This window comes from Doryrhamphus excisus, chromosome 1 (assembly GCF_030265055.1).
Source record: "Doryrhamphus excisus isolate RoL2022-K1 chromosome 1, RoL_Dexc_1.0, whole genome shotgun sequence".
In the NCBI taxonomy this organism is placed as follows: domain Eukaryota; kingdom Metazoa; phylum Chordata; class Actinopteri; order Syngnathiformes; family Syngnathidae; genus Doryrhamphus; species Doryrhamphus excisus.
The window spans coordinates 1799568-1823141 of record NC_080466.1 but is presented as its reverse complement, the minus strand read 5'-3'; the positions used below and the strand labels follow the sequence as shown (position 1 = coordinate 1823141).

The window sequence follows — 23574 nt, the reverse complement described above, 5'->3', positions numbered from 1 at the left end:
TTGAATTGATCTACCAAACAATCTATCCTCACCTGACTTCTTTCTGTGCCCCATGCTTGACCATTAGGTCGATGAAGACGGACCAGAGATCTGTGCGTTTTGGGTAGCTGGTCAAGACTTTGTCGAACATTGCGTGACCCCTTTCGGTATTCCCGTAGCGAAACTCCAGTTGGGCAAATTTGGCAATCACGTCCACGCCTGATAATGAATGACAACGGTTATGCACAGTGGAAACAGCGGAGACAGAATATCACAAAATCCATAGAAAAAAATGTGTTATAAAGTAATTTTTACTTAACTGAATTAAATATGAAGTATTTAATCCCCTGGCGTCATACTAGTACTTTGATGGCTTAATACTGGATACTGTTTGAGGTCATTAACACGTCCCTCCGGTGTAATTGTGGGCCGTTGCCTCACTTTTCTCACAATCATCCTTACTCAAAAATGTTACGTTAGGGGATCAAATACTTATTTCCTACATTTTATAACTTGTATTCAATGTTGGGTTTTTTTTAACCTCAAAAAATCTTTCTAACAGGAATCCTACATGTTAGCAACAGCTTTCAGCATAGAAAGCAGTTTGACAACCGTCCATGCACAAAAGAACCTACCATAGAAAAATTAACGAGATATTAGATTAAAATGTATTATATGAACGCCTTATCTTGGTAAGGCACTGAAAGTTATTAAAATATTATATATATATTTTCACATGGTTTTCACATACTTCCCTAAAATGTAGCTGTGAGAAATATATTGCAGTTACTTATATATCTATACCCAAACATTATGGAGGACCAAAACTGCCAAAATAATAAATAAATATATAAAATATAAAAGCAAAAATAAAAAACAAGATTCAAAAATTAAAAATACAAAAATAAATGTAGAAATAAATACAAAAATAAATATTTAAATAGAATTACATATCAATAAATAAATAAAAGCACTCTGCTCTCATATGTATTTATTTCATGCTGCAATCAATGTCAGCTTGAAATGCAGAAGGAAAAACTATTCAAATGAGGGGGCGGTCCTAAGTGTGTCTTGGGTTGAACTGTTCGCCTATTGGTTGATCGACATGTGAGTGCGAAAATCGACTAGGTATGCCTGCAAACGGCCACAGCAAGAGGAAGTCACCACACCACTCTCAATGGCGGTAAATATGGCTGCAATCTCCAGCTCGGACACCGACTTCCTGGTGGACCCCGCCATTATTGTCCTGGTAAATGTATACTTTTCTCCCTGTATACTTCCTCTTGCTGTGGCCGTTTGCAGGCATACCTAGTCGATTTTCGCACTCACATGTCGATCAACCAATAGGCGAACAGTTCAACCCAAGACACACTTAGGACCGCCCCCTCATTTGAATAGTTTTTCCTTCTGCATTTCAAGCTGACATTGTCTGCTGCATGAAATAAATACATATGAGAGCAGAGTGCTTTTATTTATTTATTGATATGTAATTCTATTCATATATTTATTTCTACATTTATTTTTGTATTTATTTTTAATTTTTGAATCTTGTTTTTTATTTTTGTATTTATTTTTGCATTTATTTATTTATTTATGTATATATTTTTATTTCCATTTATATTAATTTTTTTGTATTTAATTGTTTGATTTTTTTTTCATTTTTGTTTTTATTTCCACTTTTATTTATTTATTTATTTATTATTTTGGAAGTTTTGGTCCTCCATAAACATGGCTGGGAGGGTGTCTATTTATTTGACTCACTTTCTTTGGATGGCAGACTCTTGAGCGCCCTCTGCAGGAGAGCGGCGGAAGCATCACTCTCCCCCTGCTGAAGCAGGAAGTTCCCATAGCTCAGCCACACTGCCTTATTTTGACGGAAACGCTTCACCATCGACTTGTACAAGTTGTCTGCCTCCTGATCCAACCAAAGATAGACACATACAGGCTTTAGTGTTCCAATTCATAGTTCAAACATAGAAAGTAGCGTCATTCTGTCAGTCTACCTTGATTTTGTTCGACTTGGAGTAGATGTCGGCCAGCTGCTGGTAGACCGGCATGGGCTCGCAGAACTGGAGGGCTCGCTCAAACACTTTCTTGAGGCTCTCCGCTGTGCCGTACATATTTTCCAGATTTAGGAGAGCAACCCACACATTCAGTTTCTCCTGCTCCTCTCTGAAAGATAATTATGCAGCATTGAAAAATAAAATGTAGCTTTTTTTTCCTCATAATAAAAATAGTTATAGTAAACCTCGGATATATCGGATTCAATTGTTCCCACTGGTTTTGTCCGTTATATGCGTATACCGGAAAATGTCTGTTTAACACATATATCGGATTTATATCCGGTATATGTGTAAATCGGATTTTATCCGTTATAAAAAGGCACTTCCTTGACTATGTTTCCAATGTACCTGGACGCGCAGGCAACGCTGCAAATGACGTTTTATAGCGGCCTGTCACGATTCGGCGAATCGGAGCTCCACGATGCGGCCATCCGATATATGCGAGGGAAATTTCATGGAAATGCATTGGAACGGGACTGGAGATTTTGTCCGAAATAGGCGAAATCCGTTATAAAAATCCGATATATGCAATGAATTTTTATTGGAAATGCATTACAGAAAAATCGGTTCTTTTTTATCTGTCCGTTGTGAGCGAATTTCCGATATATCCGAGTCCGATATATCCGAGGTTTACTGTATTTGCTTATTTTGACAAATAAAAAAAAATATATATCAATGCTGAACACAATTCAAGCACTGAAAACAAGATTTTTTTTTTTTACAAAAGTTTGCACGCTGACAAAACAGCAAAATCCATGTGGGAATCCTACCTGAAGGAAATGGTTTTAAGTGCCCTTTCAGCCACCGCGCGGGCCTGCTCGATCTGCATGGCCTGCAGGTGGTGAGCCATGTACTGAAGCCAGAGCAGCGAGCTGTCGGGCGAGGCCAGGAGGAGACGCTCAAATGATGTTGCATCCTGAGGTCTGAGTTGAGGGTCCATCAGCTCAGTCTCCCGCCGCGTCAAAGCTTTCTCTGCTGCCTTTTTCTCCTCAGCCAGTTCATACCGAGACTTCTTCTGAGTCTGACAAAATCCAGAAAGGAATCGATGGAGATGAGCGGTGAGGACAAACGGCACAATTTAAACAAATCAACAGCTGGCTTACTTTGCTGCTTTCCTCTTGGTCTTCTCCATCACTGGAATCTGCATCCTTGTTTGCTGTGGGCGGCTGCAACGAGCTCAGGCCAACATCCCAGGAGAATCCAGTCGCCACCTGCAGTCTGGAGCGTCCAGTGGAATTGTGAACCTGCTGAGAGACAGTGGAATGTCAGTGGAACCGCAACTAAAGTTTAGAAGATTGAAAAGTGATATTGCTCACTTTTCTAGCAGCAGTTTTGGAGTCTTTATTTTCGTGATCTTCCTCCTCTCTGAAGTAAACCTCAACCCCACTGTCACTGTCTTCCGGGCTCGCTTTCTTCTGCTTCTTCTGTTTTGGTGCAGGGCTATCTTTTTGGTTCTGGCAAAATAAATTCAATACATTTCATAACCGTCATACAATAGCGGCTACAAGATGGTCTATGGTGAAATGTTCCCCTATTATATATTTGTTTTAACTTTAAAAGAAAAAGGAGCAAGGACGCCATTTCATTATTCATTTCATTACCTTTTCACATTCTGGCAGTGAACGTTTCATTTTCTTTTCAAGGTCAAACTTCTTTTTCTCCTTTCCTATTAGACGCAGTGGCAGACCCAGGGATTCTGGAAGGATGTCTGGCTTTCCAGTGTCCTCGGGGAGTAGGGACAGGTTGACTAACTTGTTTTTTGTATCGACACTGAAAAACAAGAGACGGGCAGATGCAGAATTAGGCACTTTACACAATACCCTCATGTTGGTGCTCATAGGCTAAATGTTTGTGTAATGTCATCTTTTTAGAGCAAAAGAAACTATTTTTTAATCTTTTAAAAAATATATAATTCTGATTCTAGTAGATAAAATAATTTCATTATGACCTCAGGTAGCCTCTCACAGGAGAGTTGACCTCAAGATGACTCCTCAGTGACTAATTCAGTACTGCTTGTTGTACAGCAAAAGGTGTATGAGACAGCATTGACCATATATGGCTATCACCACAAGATCCATGTCACAATGGTGGACCTTCTGCCGAGTGAGGTGCTCTGGTCCAGTCAGAAGATGTGTTTATGTGTGTCCCGGCACATGGAGGAGATTTAGGATGACAGCAGCATTGTGCAGCACTTTGTGTGCACAACTGATTCCCTTTAATCAATAAGGAGAGGCGGGGGGGGGTTGAGCGTCAAAGAAAGCAGAGTGTGCATGAACGCAATGTGATATCAATATGACATCAGCACCAAAAATGAGCAGAAGAGTTTAAAAGTAGACTCTTTAAATCAGTCTTGGAATAATAATAATAATAATAATAATAATAATAATAATAAACGCATTCTACCTGAAACCTGTCTAGGTTGTTTCATTTCGAATGGTACATTTTACTGGACCTGCAACACTTAGAAATATTTACACCTGTCAAATGATTCGAAATCCACAGGATCTTAGGGACTCAGAATTGATTCCTCTTCTTCAAAGAAAACTTCAAGTTTCTTCTTCCCGCGGAAACTTTAATTTGGACTTGATTCAACATTGAAGAAAATTGAAAAAACTACTTCGACAAAAAGGAACAACTTGCCAAAAGACCTACTAGATCAGGGGTGGGCAAACTTTTTGACTCGCGGGCTGGGGGGCAGACTATATATTTTACACGTAACAGTCCACCTGGTATTATTGTATCTGTAAAATTGTCATGCAATCTGCTATTATTATTTATTATTTTATATTTATATTTAAATATTTCAAAAATAATATATTATAATAATTAAAATAAAATTAAAATAATAATTATTATATTATTATTATGTAAAATATGCAAATAGAACAATATTATTATATATAATTAATATAATAATTAGCATTAATATAATAAATATAATAATCATAATAGTTATAATAATAATATAATAATTATTATTTTAATTTTTATTATTATTATGTGCTTGTGTCTCTTTTTTCAGGAGCACTTTGTAAACAACAGACCATGTCAAACAACGAAATTGATACAACCATCAAAAGGTTGGCTCAGGCCATGATGCCAGGTTGTATGTTGAGTTTAAATTAAATACTTTGGAAAGATTGGGCGGGCCGTATTCAAACACTTGGCGGGCCGGATGTGGCCCCCGGACCGTAGTTTGCCCACCCCTGTACTAGATGGTCCGAGTACCACCTCAGGAAGGGTAGGACGCTAATCAACTAGCCCTGCACACAGAGCCTTTGGTGCCTGAAATTGATGCTTCAAAACGTTCACAAATATAATGTACATTTTTGATGAATATCATATGAGATATTCATTTAGTTTTAGTTTCACTTTTACCTCAGGATCTTCGTGGTGAGCAGCATGTTGAGTGGCAGGTAATCGGAGAGGTCCTTATGCTTGAAAACGAAGTACTTGGTGGAATGCTGGAGCTCAGCTCTCCCTGTGATATTGTTTGACAATCTGAAATGTGAGAAGAAAGGACATGTCAAATTAAAAATCACGCTGGTGCTGCCGCTAATTTGATGGGTGCACAGGGAACCACCGGCTTACCCGATAAAGACCCCTTGCTCATTCACAGACTTGACGTAACCTCGGATTAATTGCCCCGCATGCAGGTCATCGAAGGACAAAAGTTCCGGGTCTTTTGCTGGTTTGGCTTCCCCTGGGTTCAACCTAGACGAGAAAGGAGACATCAACACCACACTAAGACTGTGTTTCACTCTGATGGTTTTTTTTTTTTTTTTTTAAACAGCGTACCTTGATGGTCGTAGAGACAACTGCCACTTGCCATTTTCACTTCTTAGAAGGTAAAACCTGCAGCAGAATCACATCCAGCTCAAAATATGTACAGTATATGTGTCTATGTATACTATCTAGACCAGGGTCTCAAACACGCGGCCTGCGGGCCAAATGTGACACTATTTTGAGGCCCCCGCCTTGATATGAAAGTTTAATATGGATGCTGTATGGTATCATGTACCCAGAAAAAATTATTACGTTTGATTAATGTTCATGTTAAAGGTTAAATAACTGTTAATAGTTATCCTCCCTATCCGTGTGGAAGTGGTAAGTTTTTGGCAATTTAAGTTGAAAGGAAATAACTTGAAGGCTACCGTTTAGGTCGCTAGCTCTCTAGTTTGCGAGTTAGCATGTGTCTCAAGACCCTGCAGTTGCGCAATATGTTGTAAATAAAAAGAGTATAAATGTGACTATAGTCGTGTTTTGTCATGTCTACAGGGCTCTAATAATGCTTTGTTCATTTTAATCTGAAAAAAAATAATTTGTCTACCCACCAACTATATGTGGTTTATTAAGTTTTTATTATTTGCCGTTTTATTATTATTATTATATTTATTTATTACTGATTGATTTCCTTTATTCTTGATTTGTTTATTTATTTTTCATCTTATTTTGTGCAGAAAAATAAAAATTAAGATATTTGAGAACAGTGGAATGTTTTATCAGAGCTTTTATTGTAGAAAATCGGAACCAAAGCACTGAAAAAGTTTGCATATTTTTCTGTTTTTAATAAATGCGTTTTTTTTTTTTTTTTGGAAAACCTGATGCGGCCCAGCCTTGCCCAGACCCTAGCTCCAGTGGCCCCCAGGTAAATTGAGTTTGAGACCCCTGATCTAGACATACAGTATATAAACATACATTAGCCAAATGCTCTCACTGACCTGAGCATCTGAGCCTTGCTGAATGGCGCCAAGGGGTTGAGCCTATATGCGTCAGAGAGGTCAGTGACGGCCACAATTCCCTTGCAACCAAAGGGCAGTTTGACCACGAGGCCAATTTCCTGCAGGACGGCAGTAACCATCCCCAAAGTGACACTTCCTGCCTCCAGTTTATGAAAGCCTTAAAAAAAAAAAAAAAAAAGTCATGCAGCAGTTAAGTTAACCAGTATGACCACCATAATAAATTCATTGCTTCCTACCTGTGAGTGACAGTGCAAGGTACCGAGGCTTGCGACTCACTTTGACCACTTTGGCCTTGACTGCTTGACCGAGTTTGTATAACTTCTCCGGGTGGCTAGAATCCTACAGAAAAAAAAATCCAAAATAAATTGACTTAGCTTCTTATTTAACATCCTACACATCTGTACTCTTTAGTTTAAATTTTTTTTATTTATCATTCTTGATTTGCCTATGGTTAAGCATTGCAGCACCACCTATGTTTTGGCATGCATTTTTAAAAATAGCTATATATCTGAGTGAAGTTGAATTCCCGCTATTGATGTATCGTGGAGAAGGAACTTAAGGAACTTACTTTCAGGTCAGTAATCATGGCCAGCAGTTCTACTTTGCCAGTGACACCAGGATTACAGGTGAGCTCCAAACTCTTACGGTCGGCATGAAACTGAAACAACACAATCCCAAAACATTATTTCCATAATTCACCTCTGCTTTGCAGAACAGAACGCCGGGCGCCAAATTGCAACCTACCTTTGAAACAAAACATGTGATTTCCTCCCCAACCTTGTAATTGCTCACTTTGTCTTTTGCCGCAGCAAACGTCTCCTCCAATTTGCTGGGTAGACGGTAAAAAGATGTAATTATTGTTACACTAGTAATTATCTTCGACACTTACCTGGGTACGAGTGTGATCTCAGGGATGGTGTATTTGAATCTTGGATGGGAAAACGGTAGAAATCTAAACAAAAACAGAAGGCAGATTAATTTTCAAAGTCCTGAAATGGTGAATGCGAGCATATTAATATTCAATCAGTACCAAAATACTCCGAAAAACAAAATGGCTGCAGTGACCTGTGGCTGGAGGTTTCTCGTCCTCCGATGACTCTGCCAGTGACCATACTGCCCAGTTTAACGGAGGACGTAGGGAAGGATCCCGGTGCCACTTCCGCCGCCTCCATCACCTCAGACACGTGCACACTGCCAGTGCTTCCATTTTCTAAAGTCACCTGAATGCTGGTGGGCTTCACGGTTCGTACTTTGCCGTGCACAATGTTCCCAAAGCAGTGACCCGTGAAGCCTTCAGAGGCCGCGGGCTGCCCTTTGGGTCCACTACGCCTCCACGACACAAGAGGAAGCCCTTGCAGTTGCTCACAGGTGGCTTCAACGACTTCGGCGGCCAAACACATTCCCACCCTCAGCTTGCTTGACGGCGACAGGGTGACCTCGTTCAGGTGGGTTTGTGTTTGAATGACGGTTAGATGAGCGGTGTTTTGTAATGAGATGACGGCAAGGTCTTTGTCGATGTGTTGCACGATGGCCGTGTACTTGCCCTCTTCTGTCAGCTGTTCAAAAATAAACAAAATAAATAAATACTCTTGGGTGAAATCTCACATTTTTTAGGGTCTCGGAAGTTATACAGTAAACCTCGGATATATCGGATTCAATTGTTCCCACTGGTTTTGTCCGATATAAGCGAAATCCGTTATATGCGTATACCGGAAAATGTCCGTTTTACGCATATATCGGATTTATATCCGGTATATGCGTAAATCGGATTTTATCCATTATAAAAAGGCACTTCCTTGACTATGTTTCCAATGTACCTGGACGCGCAGGTAACGCTGCAAATGACGTCGTATAGCGGCCTGTCACGATTCGGCGAATCGGAGCGCCACGATGCGGCCATCCGATATATGCCAGGGAAATTTCATGGAAATGCATTGGAACGGGACTGGAGATTTTGTCCGAAATAGGCGAAATCCGTTATAAAAATTTCGATATATGCAATGAATTTTTATTGGAAATGCATTACAGAAAAATCGGTTCTTTTTTATCTGTGCGTTGTGAGCAAATTTCCGATATATCCGAGCTTTACTGTACATGCAAACAACTTCCCAAGTTAATTCGAAATGAGCAGGTCAGTAAAATAACTTACCATTTTCTTTTTGGCAACCAACTTGCCAAGTAGGGACACGTGGACAGTAGTCAAATGAATATCAACATAAAGGACAACTGAAGTAACCTTTTGTCCAGGGCTCAGCTGAAAACCTGCAACAGGAAATCATAACAAAAACCAGCTATGAGGGTTTCCTCTAAGACAGGGGTGGGCAAACTTTTTGACTCATGGGCCGCATTGAGTTAACAAAATTGTGCGGGGGGCCAGAACATATATTTAACACACATGATTTTACGCTTATAATGTTAATAATTTTAATAATTTTAATAATTTTTAAATATATTTTAATAATTTTTAAATATTTTTAAAATATTTTTTAATAATTTTTAAATATTTTTAAAATATGTTTTAATAATTTTTAATAATTTTTAAATATTTTTTAAATATTTTTTAAATATTTTTTAAATAATTTTTAAATAATTTTTAATAATTTTACGCCTTAAATTATTTGTCTAATTTTAATTGTCATACTATCAGCTATATGTTCTTGTTTCCTTTTTTTCAGGAGCACTTTAAACATCAGACCACATCAAACTATGATTTATTTATTTATTTATTTATTTTACTGAATAAGACATCCGACTTGAAAGTCATTTTGCCAGCTGGTATGTTAAAAGTTGAAATACTTAAAAGCAACTGGCGGGCCGGATTCAAACGTTTGGTGGGCCGCATGTGGCCCCCGGGCCGTAGTTTGCCCACCCCTGCTCTAAGAGACATTTACTAAAAGCATCAGATTTTAGGGCTGTAAGATGCAATTTAAATTCCATTAGATAATTATTCATTGTATCATTTACAAATAATTCTAACTGAATGCAAAGAATAAAGAAAACTTGCAGAATTTATTATTAAGCCTTCAGGTCAAGACGTACCCGTCACGTGATGCTTTGTGGCCAGTATGGTGGCACCAGGCAAATCATCTGACTTGAAGACGGCACCATCGTCAACCTCTGTATCGACCACCAACTTGAGCCTCTGGCCGATAGACAACGCAGCCAGCTGTTGGCGAAGATCGGTGGTGTCTGAGGAACAACACATGAGAGGTCAGACAGTGAAGCCAAACTTCACATTATTTATATTAACCACAGGTCAACATAAATAAATTCACAATCACCTTCAAGCACTTGATGCACATGACCGAGTCTGCATTTATTTAGCACTGAAATGAGGCAACGCTAGCTAGTTAGTTAGTTAGATATTACGATACCAAATTTTGGGTGAGAATCGACGTACACCCTGGACTAAAATCAAATCAACTTTATTTGTAGAGCACTTTTCCTGCAAAGACATGCAACACAAAGTGCTTTACAGAATTAAAAACAATTACCACAATTAAAAAGGAAATACAAACGCCACCTTTGGGGCCGTCCACACTGGGAGGAGCCGCAGGCCGTGCCATCGGGGGACCAGCACCCAGGCCCCCCCGACTCCGACAGACGGGCGGACCCCCACATTAAAAGGGAGGAACCCCCAGCCGGCTGGGTCGAAGGGACCCAAGGATGGCACCCCCTCAGCAAACTTTTTTTTTTTTTTCTTTATTTGGGCAAATATATGAATCATTACAGTGCATTTCTTACATCAATCAAAATATAACTTTCCATTATTTACATTTGTATTCAACTATCTGATCCCAAGCCCAGCCTACTCCTTTTGGGCTTGGGATCAGATAGTTGAATACAAATGTAAATAATGGAAAGTTATATTTTGATTGATGTAAGAAATGCACTGTAATGATTCATATATTTGACCAAATAAAGGGAAAAAAAACCCGACACAGCCCCCAGTGTGGAGGACCCCTCCTGAGGAAACACTGGAGTTAAAAGCTAAAGACTAAAAGCATAAAATAGGACTAAAAAGATAAAAACATAAGAAAAGTTAAAAAATATTAGTTAAAAGCCTGATTAAAAAGGTGTGTCTTTAATCTTTTTTTTTTTTAAATATCAACAGTCTCCGCAGTCCTGATGCTCTCCGGCAGGCTGTTCCACAGGTGGGGGCCATAGTGGCTAAATGCTGCCTCACCGTGGGTTTTGGTATTGTTAAAAGGCCGGTGCCAGAGGACCGCAGGGTCCGCGGGGGTTGATATGACAAAAGCAGATCAGATAAATAAGAAGGTGCAAGGCCTGGGACTCGGACTGGGAGTCAATGTAGCCACTTTAAAACCGGTGTCATCAGACTAGTCATCAGTCAACAACAGGGCATATTTAGACAAACCAAGTCTGGGATTGAATGTGTTAATGAGAATATGAATTCACAAAAGGCATCAAACACATACCTCTCAATGCGATCATTTCAGCCACAGATCGTCTCTCCCGCACGGCATTAATAAGTCCGGTTTGGACAGCTTCTTCTGGCACACTGACCTCCGAAATATTAAGCGTGACCAGGAATCGCTTTTTGTCATCATCCAAATTCGTCACCTTAGCAATCACTGTTTGGCCCAACTGGAATATTGTCATGATATCAGAGATGAACTTGTCCGAGATGGCCTAAAAAGCGAGCAGAAGCCAGAAATTAATCACATTTAAACGAAAGACTGAATCACTTCCAATGACGACCCAGGACTTACAGACTTTGGTGCAAGACCAACAAGGCCGTATGGGAACTCCACAAAGACACCGTAGTCCATGATGTTCTTGATCCAGCCAATCATCTGCATTCCAACTCTGACCTCGGAGAAATCCTTAGCGATCATTCCTTCCTCCAGTGACCAGATCACTGTTGGCTTCTTGCTGACAGTCTGACAAACGTCTAAGGAAATTAAAATCAGCTCTACAGCAAATAAGAACATCTTGTATAGGTTCAGGTAATGTCATGGTACAATGTTGGTTGCAATCAAAGCCAGGATACAATCTTTTGCTTGTTCTTGAGAACGCAGACGAGGTTTGAGATGGTGTCTCCCTCCTGCAGACTCTCCCATAGCAGAGGGCAGTTGGACGTGTGATCAGAGAGGTGCATGGTGGGTAGCAGGGCGCTAATCTCCTCGGGAAGGATAGACACCTCCAGACCATTGACCGATTTCTTCAGCACCTTGGCCTCCAGTCTCTAGAACAGAGACCGAACAAAAACAGCAAATAGACTGTTTAGGTGCAAAAACTGTACAACTGTGCCTAATCTCTGCAAAATGTGTCTTGTGTTAATATTTTGGGTTTGAATTAAAATATTGTCTTTTATAGTATTGTTCTGCATCTTTGTATGTGCCCCAATAAACTGACGTGAAGCAACATTTCACCTGCTCTGTAATTTACTATTTCTGAGTCATATTCCCGAGGTAACTGAAATTCTTTGACATTGTGGAATAAAAATAAACAAAATGTTTGTGGTAACTTAACCCTTTATAGGGCACTCACTGAAATACTTAGAAATAAAAAAAAAAAAATCAATCCTTCAGTATTATTGGGGGCTTTAAGAAGACATTTTTTCTCTTTTTAAAAGAATGTCAGGTTTTGGGTGCAAATCAAGATCAAAGAAGTTACCATAGACCAGGGGTGCTCACACTTTTTCAGCATGCGAGCTACTTTTAAAATGACCGAGTCAAAATGATCTACCCACTACAAAAATGCAAAACATCTATTTATTTTCAAATGTATTGAGGATTATTTGTACGTACAATGTATGTTGATGTACCTTACATAACCAAATGAGACAATATTGCAAAACACACATAATTAACTATTAACATTTTTTGTAATTACCTGAGTTTACTTTGATGACTTGCACTGAATTGAACCAGCCAGGGATGCATAGTCCGGACAGTAGCTGCTGATAGCCAGCCTCAAGCACACTTCCAAATGTTTATCAGTCATGGATAATATCCGTATCACAATATCCGTATAATATTCCATATCCGTATGGAAGTGATGTGTTTTTTGCCTTTTTACTTGGTCCAGTTTTTGCCTTTTTACTTGGTCCAGCTCCTTCACTCATTTTAGTGACCATAAACTTTAGCGAGGGCTTAAAATCTTGCAATTCGCCGACTAGCTTAGCACTTTGCATCGTTGTTTACGCATGAGCGGTGACCTAAAGGTCAAAATTCAGTTGTCACCTGACTGGTTGTCCTGTATGTCAATCAAGTAACGGGGATGGATGATAGGCTGACATCGTAAGTTCTGCTGCACTTAGAGACGTTGTTTGATTTGATTGGTCGCCCGAAGGGCAACATTCAGTTGTCATCTGAATGGCTGCCCTGTATATCAATCAAGTGACGGCATTGATGCTGGGATGATATTTTTTTAATGTCACGCCGCGATCGACCAGCGATCGACCAGTACCACCTCCGCGATCGACCGGTAGCTCGCGATCGACTTAATGAGCACCCCTGCCATAGACGGTTCCTTGCCCATTTAGGGTATGGAAAAGGGAAAAGGTCAAAGTGCACAAGGTGACATCAACAGAGGTACTGTAGTTCGAGTGACTGTGATCAACTTATCGTGGTTAGTTTTTATGTTTGGGCTGAGAGTGTCTGAGCCCCAAGCGTCAGAAAATTGCAATTTCCGACTTCTGAATGAAGAAGGAAGTTTGATACTCTCTGGCTCACTCCTGCTTGATCACAGCCCGTGATGTCACTTCCTGTGACATTGTCTGATCTTGGCTGATTGGCATGAGAAAGTTGCCTTGCTGAGACATGGGGAAAGCCTGTTTTTTTAAGTTACCATATATGGTTACTTGCCCTATAAATGGGTTAAGCGTTTGTTTTTTTTTTTTGTAAATTGTCAAAACAGACCAATATCAAATATTTCAGTTGCTAACTTACCTTTCCCACCTCACAACCAAACCGAACCGCTGCTGCTTCTTCCATGCGTCCCACCGCTGCACTCTTAAATGACAGCAGCATCTTTGCGTTCTCTGGCTCGCACTGTAGAACCCTTGCCTTCACCACCTTTAACATCGTATGAAAAAATGTCAACGTACCGGCAGCTAAGGTATTGCAATACATCTTTACACTTTATGATTTACGCACCTGACCAACATAGAAAACCTCTTCAGGGTTTAGGATCAATTCAGAGCTGAGTTCGCTGACTGGCACCAGACCCTTGACGTTGTTGTAGAATCGAACAATGCACCCGAAGTTTTTGACACAGACGATGTAACCATGGGACACTCGTCCGGGACGTGCGTCTGTGTAGCTGAGGAACAAGGGTAGGGAGCTTTCAACAAGCGCCATCTTTCTGGTCAAGTAGAGCTTTTTGGTGTCCGGTTCGACTGACAACACCTGAGGACACAAACATAAGACTAATGACATTTGTGAAAGACGACACATGTCTTCTTGGTAGGAATGCGAAGGATGGACTCACTCGACATTTGACCTTCATACCCCTTGAGTATTTTTTCTCAGGGTTTTTAAGGGAAATTTCAGACAGGTGGGTCCGAGGCACCAGCCCTCGGATGCGGCTGGACAAATCCACAATCATCCCATCATCCGACAAGAGCGCCACTGTTCCCTGAAAAGAAAAGCCATGTGAGACTTGGTGTTAAAGCCGATTGCGGTACTTGCTGCTTAGGGTGGCACAACCAGTTATTAGGTTTAGGGCAGGGGTGGGCAAACTACGGCCCGGGGGCCACATGCGGCCCACCAAACGTTTGAATCCGGCCCGCCAGTTGCTTTTAAGTATTTCAACTTTTAACATACCAGCTGGCAAAATGACTTTCAAGTCGGATGTCTTATTCAGTAAAAAAAAAAAAAATAAATAAATCGTAGTTTGATGTGGTCTGATGTTTAAAGTGCTCCTGAAAAAAAGGAAACAAGAACATATAGCTGATAGTATGACAATTAAAATTAGACAAATAATTTAAGGCGTAAAATTATTAAAAATTATTAAAAATTATTAAAAATTATTAAAAAATTATTAAAAAATTATTAAAAATTATTAAAAATTATTAAAAATTATTAAAAATTATTAAAAATTATTAAAAATTATTAAAAATTATTAAAAATTATTAAAAATTAATTAAAAATTATTTAAAATTAAAAAATATAAAAAAATATTTAAAATTATTAAAAATTATTTAAAATTATTTAAAATTATTTAAAATTATTTAAAAATAATTAAAAAAATTTAAAATTATAAGCGTAAAATCATGTGTGTTAAATATATGTTCTGGCCCCCCGCACAATTTTGTTAACTCAATGCGGCCCATGAGTCAAAAAGTTTGCCCACCCCTGGTTTAGGGGGTCAAACACCTTAATAATAAAAAGTTCAATTTCAAAAGTGCACTATGTGTTCAGTTGTGTTGTCATTGACTAATATTTAAAGTTGTTTGATATGAAACCAGTGTGACAAACGTGCAAAAAAAATTTAAAAAATTCAGTACATATTTTTAAGTTGGCGTAATTAATGCATGCTCATCATGTCAAGCCACACCTTGGTTATAACGGCAGACTGAAGCACAGTCACACCTAGCCTGACGCCGTTTCACAACTTCAGGTTCTGACCTGAACACATCAACATCAGTGTAATTCCAAATGTATCTCCAGCGCCTCCTCAATGTCACTACACTACAGCAAGATGCATTCACGGACGTTCCGAAAATCACAATATCTCGATTATGCGTGTATGTGCAGTCAAAATAAACAGAAAGACAAAGAAAAACAGTAAGAGGATCTTACTTATCACTTATCACTAACATAACTCTCACTGCAGAAGTACAATATGTTGCATATAAGTATGCTCGGAAATCACAAAAACACTCAAAATATGAGGGGATTCATCTTAAAAGTTACTCTTCTTGGCTCACTATCTTTTAGCTTAAGCTAAATATTCAGTTCACTTGGAGCTGTTAATACATACGAGTATGTTTGAACCCTGCCTGTAAGGCATCTTTTTGTTCCTCTATCCCAGAGGTAGGGAACCTATGGCTCGGGAGCCAGGTAGGGCTCTTTTGATGACTGTATCTGGCTCTCAAGCATTTACCACAATAAAAATGTATGTTTGCTAACATTTTAAAGTAAACATCACAGAAATCACTGTTAAAAATATTCAAAATCAACAACTTTCTTATGCATTTTAATCCGTCCATCTATTTTCTACTGCAATACGGCCGACCATATCTATCTTTCCTGATGATATTTTCCAGGTCAAACACCAAAACTCGATTATTACTGGGTAATGCGGTAGTGTACCTCGGTCATTAAGATGTAAATGTAAACTTTCCTCCTTTAGTCAAATAGTCACCTAGCTAAAGCTGCAGAACCAAGCCTTCTGGCAAAGATGGCCAAAAGAATGAAATATACTGAGTACGGTGCAAAACCATGCAGCAGCAGAAGTTGCATTAATGGCAGCAAGTATTTGATTTATTATTGGACACTGCGCTGCTCATGAAAGTGTGCTGGCCACACCCCATTGGCGTGGGGTAGTGTGCCTGGTCTACGTAATTAGAGCCCATTATATCTAAAACTGTTGGTCTTACATAAAAATGCACACATTTTATTGCATTCAATGTTTAAAAAAATGTATATGGCTCTCACAGATACACATTTTAAAATATCTGGTCTTCATGGCTCTTGTAGCCAAAAAGGTTCCCGACCCCTGCTCTATCCTTTTGTTAATAAAATACAGTAAAATTTGCATATTTCACACATATGGCGATTAAAATTGTGATTAATTAATCATAATTAATTTTGAAATGGACAAATTCGATTAAGTGCTTTAATAATAATTTGACAGCCCTAATTTTAACTGCATTTTTGCTGTGTGTTTTTAGTCACACACACACACACACAGACATAGGTAATCAACTCTGGTAATTTCTGGTTGAAAAATTGATTCCGTTAGCGGTCGTATCGGTCAGAATGGGCCCTTCTGGAATGGATGAACGACGCTAACCATGGTTCCACTGTACATATTATGTTTGCCCCTTAATAGAATTGAATTAATTTTTTGGCAAGTTTAGTAAGCAGGGGCATTTCCTCTGTGATAGATCCAGTGCCACTTCTTACCTCTACGACCTGACCCGCCTGAAGATCATGGTATCGAAAGAAGGTTCTCTGAATCACGCTACTGAAAATGGAAAAAGGTTGTCAGCAATTTGGTTGGACGCTAGCATCAATGACTAACTAGGCAGATAAATACAAAAGCACATACTTGCGCAGACTAACGAAATTAATTTGTTCCATCGGGCTGAAGTCAATTATCCTGCAGGTGTGCTTGGGTAAAGCCAGCACTGCGTTGTCTTTTACTTTTGAATTTGGCTCTTTCAGGTGGTTCCTCTGTCAAGACGAAAAATATATATTAGGCAAATATGGAGATACGCATTATATTCGTCAAGTTTTACTTACATGTACAAATGTCAGGGTTCCATCAGGAAGTTCCAACATGGCACCAGACATGTGGTGCGCGGAATTTATCTTGCAGTCCTTCACAATTTTACCAATACGGTCACCCCCGGCAGGAGTGGTAATGATTCTAGTCTCGGGCTGAACAAGATGGCTACGCAGGGTCATTCCTATCAAACGGGTGGATGGCTCAATGTACAGCACACGGGCTTGCACCTAAACAGATGACACAAAAACATGTTTTTTTTAGGCTGTCGCTTGGCAACTTACGTTTTCAAATCCTTACGCAATTTGTTCACAAGATTACAAACTCTAAAGTGCGTCTTCTTAAGCTACTACTTTGGCTTTATCGGTTTTCGGTCATTGTCACACTCGAAAACACATGCACAATCCATGTTCAGTGTTGTGGCTGAACAAGGAGGTTCTCATTCAAGATTCTACATGGCCCTTCTGGTCTTCTGGCCTTGGCAGAGAACCATCACCAAAGCAGAATGCTTCCACCACTATGTTTGAGGATAGTGGTGTTGGCGTCCTATTCCGCATCTTCTTCTCGGCGTTCTCTGGCTCATTCTGTGCTTATTGGGAAACTTCTCGAGGTGGGGAACACAGCAAGAGCTCAGTTGATTACGGCAAAATGTCTGTTTTTTTTCGTCTGTGACTGCGGTACTAGACAATGCAATTGGAAAATCCATCTCGTGCATGTGTGTGCTGCTGGAGTGAGGCCAAAGTTCTGTTCACAGTGCCGGTAAAAAAAAATAAAATCACTTTTACTAAAACACAGCCAGTCTTGAGGCTTGAACCAGATACCCCTTTTGTCATACAGTGATATGACCATGAGACAAAAAGTGACATACTAAAGTAGTACAGTAAACCTCGGATATATCGGACTCGGATATATCGGAAATTCGCTCACAACGGACAGATAAAAAAGAACCGATTTTTCTGTAATGCATTTCCAATAAAAATTCATTGCATATATCGGATTTTTTATAACGGATTTCGCCTATTTCGGACAAAATCTCCAGTCCCGTTCCAATGCATTTCCATGAAATTTCCCTCGCATATATCGGATGGCCGCATCGTGGCGCTCCGATTCGCCGAATCATGACAGGCCGCTATACGACGTCATTTGCAGCGTTTGCAGCGTTGCCTGCGCGTCCAGGTACATTGGAAACATAGTCAAGGAAGTGCCTTTTTATAAACGGATAAAATCCGATTTACGCATATACCGGATATAAATCCGATATATGCGTAAAACGGACATTTTCCGGTATACGCATATAACGGATTTCACTTATATCGGACAAAACCAGTGGGAACAATTGAATCCGATATATCCGAGGTTTACTGTAGTACACAGTATTGGGCTGATTTGCACGGAAAACTTTACCTTGCTTCCTTGTGTGTAGCTGGAAGTCTTCTCTAGCTCCATGTGGAGAAAGTCCACCTGACCCTTGAAGGAGGACAGAAAATCCAGGATCAGTCCGTGATTGGTCACCTGCAAATAAAAAATGATAGATGTCAATGTTGCAAAATCTGCCCCAAAACACAGTCGTAAAATTGTAGATAGTTAATGCGAGGGTAATAAATGTGTGTCATTTGAAAACGCTTTTGACACCATGTGATAAACTTTTATATGTCGTGTCTTGCGGTTACAATTTCGATCCTTCCTTCCAACAGCCACTCGGTTGTTTAACAGAACTGTGCAAGCAGAGGTTCCTGATTTTTAACGATTTTCCATCAAACTGCAACACTTTTATGGAAATGTGACATCATACACTTTTACACTGGCCGAGGGCCAGCTCCAACTTGTGGTGCCCAAGACGAGACTTAAGACCAGGGGGGACCGAGCCTTTTCTGTGGTCGGCCCCAAACTATGGAACTCTCTGCCCTCCCAAGTAAAAAAGGCCCCCGATATCGAAAGCTTTAAGTCTCGTCTTAAAACCCACTTTTATTCTCTGGCTTTTAACTCAGAGTGAGTCGTATGGTCCTGTGTCTTTTAGTTCTTCGTTTTTATTGTAATTGGTTCTATTTTTTTATACTTTTATTGCTTTGTTTCTTGTTTTTAATAATTTAATATCTATTTTATTATTTTATTTCTTAAATGCTCTTTTAGTTTTGGATTATTACTTTTTATTTTTACTCGTCTGTGCAGCACCTTGGAAACTCTGTTTATAAAATGTGCTATATAAATAAAGTGGATTGGATTTATTGCTTGTATTTTCAGTCTTTATTGGGTGCATCGACTGATTCTTTGCGCCATGAGAGCTGCATGAATTTCCCCAAAGGGGGTTATTAACTTATTTACCCACCCTACCTATCTGAGTGTTAAGTTGCTGGGTGAGGATTTTAGCCTTTGATCTGAGATGACGTTGTGAGTCCGACTGGTCTATTGCGTTACGTTGACAAGCTTGTCATGAGTTCCCTTATAGCTCATGACTAGCTACTACCATAGAAAGATCTACCGCTTCCTCACTGACTCACAAGCGTCACAGTTTAAAGCAGGGGTGCTCATTAAGTCGATCGCGAGCTACCGGTCGATCGCGGAGGTGGTACTGGTCGATCGCGGCGTGACATTAAAAAAATACCATCCTAGCATCAATGCCGTCACTTGATTGATATAGAGGGCAGCCATTCAGATGACAACTGAATGTTGCCCTTCGGGCGACCAATCAAATCAAACAACGTCTCTAAGTGCAGCAGAACTTACGATGTCAGCCTATCATCCATCCCCGTTACTTGATTGACATACAGGACAACCAGTCAGATGACAACTGAATTTTGACCTTTAGGTCACCGCTCATGCGTAAACAACGATGCAAAGTGCTAAGCTAGTCGGCGAATTGCGAGATTTTAAGCCCTCGCTAAAGTTTATGGTCACTAAAATGAGTGAAGGAGCTGGACCAAGTAAAAAGGCAAAAACTGGACCAAGTAAAAAGGCAAAAAACATATCACTTCCATACGGATATGGAATATTATACGGATATTATGATACGGATATTATCCATGACTGATAAACATTTGGAAGTGTGCTTGAGGCTGGCTATCAGCAGCTACTGTCCGGACTATGCATCCCTGGCTGGTTCAATTCAGTGCAAGTCATCAAAGTAAACTCAGGTAATTACAAAAAATGTTAATAGTTAATTATGTGTGTTTTGCAATATTGGCTCATTTGGTTATGTAAGGTACATCAACATACATTGTACGTACAAATAATCCTCAATACATTTGAAAATAAATAGATGTTTTGCATTTTTGTAGTGGGTAGATCATTTTGACTCGGTCATTTTAAAAGTAGCTCGCATGCTGAAAAAGTGTGAGCACCCCTGGTTTAAAGGATTAGTAGTAGTTCTGAAGAGATAAGAACATGGTCATAAATTAGCCACACCGCTGTACAAATATATGTAGATGTAAAATAGATTTCTTGTGTGTATGTGCGTACATGTCTGTTGCGGAAACCAGGGATCTCGTGCCCAAAAATGTTGGTAGCCACTGCTGCATTCTAAGTTGCCTCGGAAACCGTGAAAGCTTTCCTTACCTTTGCAATTGTGGCTTTGACAAGAAGGCCCGGCAAAAGGTTAGTCAAGGTCCATCCGTGTTGGAGTTCGGCACAAGCCTCGCTGACAGATTGCGGGCAGACAGACACTCGTACTACACGTCCATCGTTTTTCACTTCTTGTAGTTGAAAAGTCATATACTGGCCCACTTTCAGCTCTGGACAAGTGACAGCAACAAACAATTGACTGCAAAGTGTGTTGTTTCAGATGGAGACGGAAAAAAATGACATTTCTTGACGGCAATACCGTTGTTAGTGTTCTGTTTCTTTTTCTCCGTTTTATTGGGGAGGAAGGCTTTACTTCCATTGACACCAATGTCAACAACGTAGCCATGATCTTCAATGCTATCAACACATCCACTCAAAACCTGAAACGTGACAAAATGGAGACAACGGAATCACCGAGTGCTCAGAAAGTTATCCCGTGGTTCGCTGGTGTTGGCTTTCGACTCACCATACCAGCCTTCAGAGCATTAGGGGTGAGAGCCTTGTTGACCAGCTTTGGGTTGATTGACAGCTGCAAGCTGACAGAGCCTCCCTTGGTGGTATCCAACTTGGCAACCGCACATCTCAGCATCATGCCAGAGTAGAAGAGATGTGGCAAAGAGCAAATATCCTGTAAAAGAAAAGCTGTTATGAGCTAGATCCAAACATGATAATGGTTTAATCCATTTTGAAATACATCACATTACAATTGACAATTCCACATGTCCAAAAATGGAGTAAGAAGCTGTAAAGCTTATTTAAATCCTTTGTTTCATATCGATTGCTAATGTATTCAACATGTGCCCTTTACCAATTCTGAACATATCATCACATGGTAACATTTCCTCCATCACGTTCTTGACCTCATCAGTGATCTCAAGAGAAGCTCTTGATATAAAAACACGTGAGAACCCAATAATCCAAAGATGTACCTTCGTGTCAGTTGAATCTAGTTGTTCAGTGAGCATCTTGGTGTACGAGTCACATATGTTCCTGATGCTGAGGAAACCTTGCATGCCACAAGGTAAACCAACAGTGACCTCAAAGTCTGATACGTCTTTCACACAGCCCAGCATCAACATGCCCTCCTTTAGGTCCTGTGAAAACATCAGCACACACACACACAATAGGAAATGAGACACTATAATTAACAATTGGCTTTTTCTAATGAGTATCTAGATATTAATAGTCAACTTTACACTCATATTATCCAATTTAATAAACAAGATAAAAGAAAATAAACCATTTAAGATATAAATAAGTGCAACAAAATGGGAAAAAAACATACCAGTCACCTATGAGCAAAAAAATCATACTTGACCTGCATTATGAACGCTCCATTTTGGCAAAAAAAATAGGCAAAAGGGCTTAAATAAGCATAATTTTGACCAATAATAGACTGCATTCATGCACAAAACAGTGATATTAATTTTTGAGAAGTCGCAAAATTCAAACATGTGACAAAGTTTATTTTCAAATTCTAGAAATCCGCACACACACACACAATTAAAATTAAATACTGGTGGAATTATTTTCTTTAACCACATGTGTGCATATGATGTAATGTATGTGAATGTATACTGTCTTGGTGGAATGTGTGTTTCTTGACTTAATCAAATAATATTAGTTTTGGAAATGTAATATTGCATTGATTAGAAACTGTAATTTACACTCTATAAGTTACGTTAACTCAATATGTTGTCTGGTGACCAATTCAGGGCGTACACCGCCTGTCGCCAGAAGTCAGCTGGCATAGGCTCCAGTGTACCCCCAAAAGTCGTGACCCTAATGAGAACAATCGGTACAGAAAATGGATGAATGTAATATGTTGTGTTACGTATCCCACAGAACCATTCACACACGCAAAAGGCCATACGAGTGACAGTGATGAGCAAACAGAAACGGCTTGCAGGTACCTTCATATGTAGTATTTCCACAGACTTTGCAGTCGCATTGAGTGTCAGGACGTCTTTCTCCTCAAAACTCTTTTGCTTCTTAACTTTATCGCTGTCGTCGTTGGGAGTCCCCTTCCTTTTCTTCCTTCCTGTAGGTTCATTTGACTGCAGCATGGAAAAAATTACAGCATGAACAGTGACAAAAAGTACACAAATGTCCCAAAGAATGGATGACGGACAACAAGAACTGCTTGCAATGTATCCGGTATGCCCAAAGGAGAGTAGGTTGACTGCACAGATTAGACATTTATTAAAGAGACGGTCACTTATACCTGGAAAAGGTTGTCAATCTCAGTCCGTGTGACTATTTTACTTTCGGAAGTCTTAACTGTCCCACCGCGTGGGAAGTCTGCCTCTGTTGTCTCCATGGTTTCTGTTGTTTCCGTACTCTGCAAATTGAACATCACTTTTAGTGGGTACAATATGGCAAAACTTACAACTCACTATCTAATTGCAGGTCGTCTAAATTCCCAACTCATTATTGCATGGAATTAAACGATGAAATCATTCACAAACATTGTTATTTGTGGCACTGTATGCAAAATGTTGTATAAAATTTAACACAATAGCGTTTTATAGTCCTGATAGCCAGGCCATAGCGCAAAACCAACGAGGATTATATAAAAATGCCAACATAATAACAACATTATTTCAGCTTTGCTAGTATATTAAAACACCATCCATCCCTTTTCCATGTATATGTATGTATATATTAAAAAATGACCTTACCGCTGGTAATCGATGTTTCAAAATCTGGGTTTAAAAACTCACATGTTGATCAGCACGCCATTTCGGTGACCCGGAAGAACAACGACAGTGGGCGTTTCAAAATCCGGCGAATCACAAACAACAAAGATG

General features: G+C 39.6%; 1 protein-coding gene across 2 annotated transcripts in view; it reads right to left on the bottom strand.

Moving 5' to 3' along the window:
* pdcd11 (programmed cell death 11) overlaps positions 1-23574 on the bottom strand; it is a 25091-nt gene extending 1517 nt beyond the window's left edge. Inside the window, exons 1-35 of one of the 2 annotated variants that reach the window (XM_058058201.1) lie at positions 23446-23574; positions 22989-23105; positions 22678-22821; positions 21694-21858; positions 21231-21392; positions 21024-21144; positions 20759-20934; positions 18611-18718; positions 17224-17436; positions 17030-17154; positions 16885-16945; positions 14243-14389; positions 13909-14160; positions 13702-13827; positions 11799-11993; positions 11518-11688; positions 11224-11437; positions 9824-9973; positions 8934-9046; positions 7850-8340; positions 7674-7736; positions 7529-7613; positions 7353-7442; positions 7021-7123; positions 6764-6941; positions 5841-5897; positions 5634-5756; positions 5421-5543; positions 3644-3812; positions 3359-3496; positions 3146-3289; positions 2813-3063; positions 1983-2151; positions 1741-1894; positions 33-198 (exon numbers count right to left, since the gene is read on the bottom strand). In XM_058058201.1, the coding sequence (XP_057914184.1) occupies positions 33-198; positions 1741-1894; positions 1983-2151; positions 2813-3063; positions 3146-3289; positions 3359-3496; positions 3644-3812; positions 5421-5543; positions 5634-5756; positions 5841-5897; positions 6764-6941; positions 7021-7123; positions 7353-7442; positions 7529-7613; positions 7674-7736; positions 7850-8340; positions 8934-9046; positions 9824-9973; positions 11224-11437; positions 11518-11688; positions 11799-11993; positions 13702-13827; positions 13909-14160; positions 14243-14389; positions 16885-16945; positions 17030-17154; positions 17224-17436; positions 18611-18718; positions 20759-20934; positions 21024-21144; positions 21231-21392; positions 21694-21858; positions 22678-22821; positions 22989-23084 (5243 nt within the window). In that variant the 5' untranslated portion in view covers positions 23085-23105; positions 23446-23574. The remainder of the gene's footprint in view (positions 1-32; positions 199-1740; positions 1895-1982; positions 2152-2812; positions 3064-3145; positions 3290-3358; positions 3497-3643; positions 3813-5420; positions 5544-5633; positions 5757-5840; positions 5898-6763; positions 6942-7020; positions 7124-7352; positions 7443-7528; positions 7614-7673; positions 7737-7849; positions 8341-8933; positions 9047-9823; positions 9974-11223; positions 11438-11517; positions 11689-11798; positions 11994-13701; positions 13828-13908; positions 14161-14242; positions 14390-16884; positions 16946-17029; positions 17155-17223; positions 17437-18610; positions 18719-20758; positions 20935-21023; positions 21145-21230; positions 21393-21693; positions 21859-22677; positions 22822-22988; positions 23106-23445) is intronic. The other variant, XM_058058286.1, reaches the window with a different exon arrangement.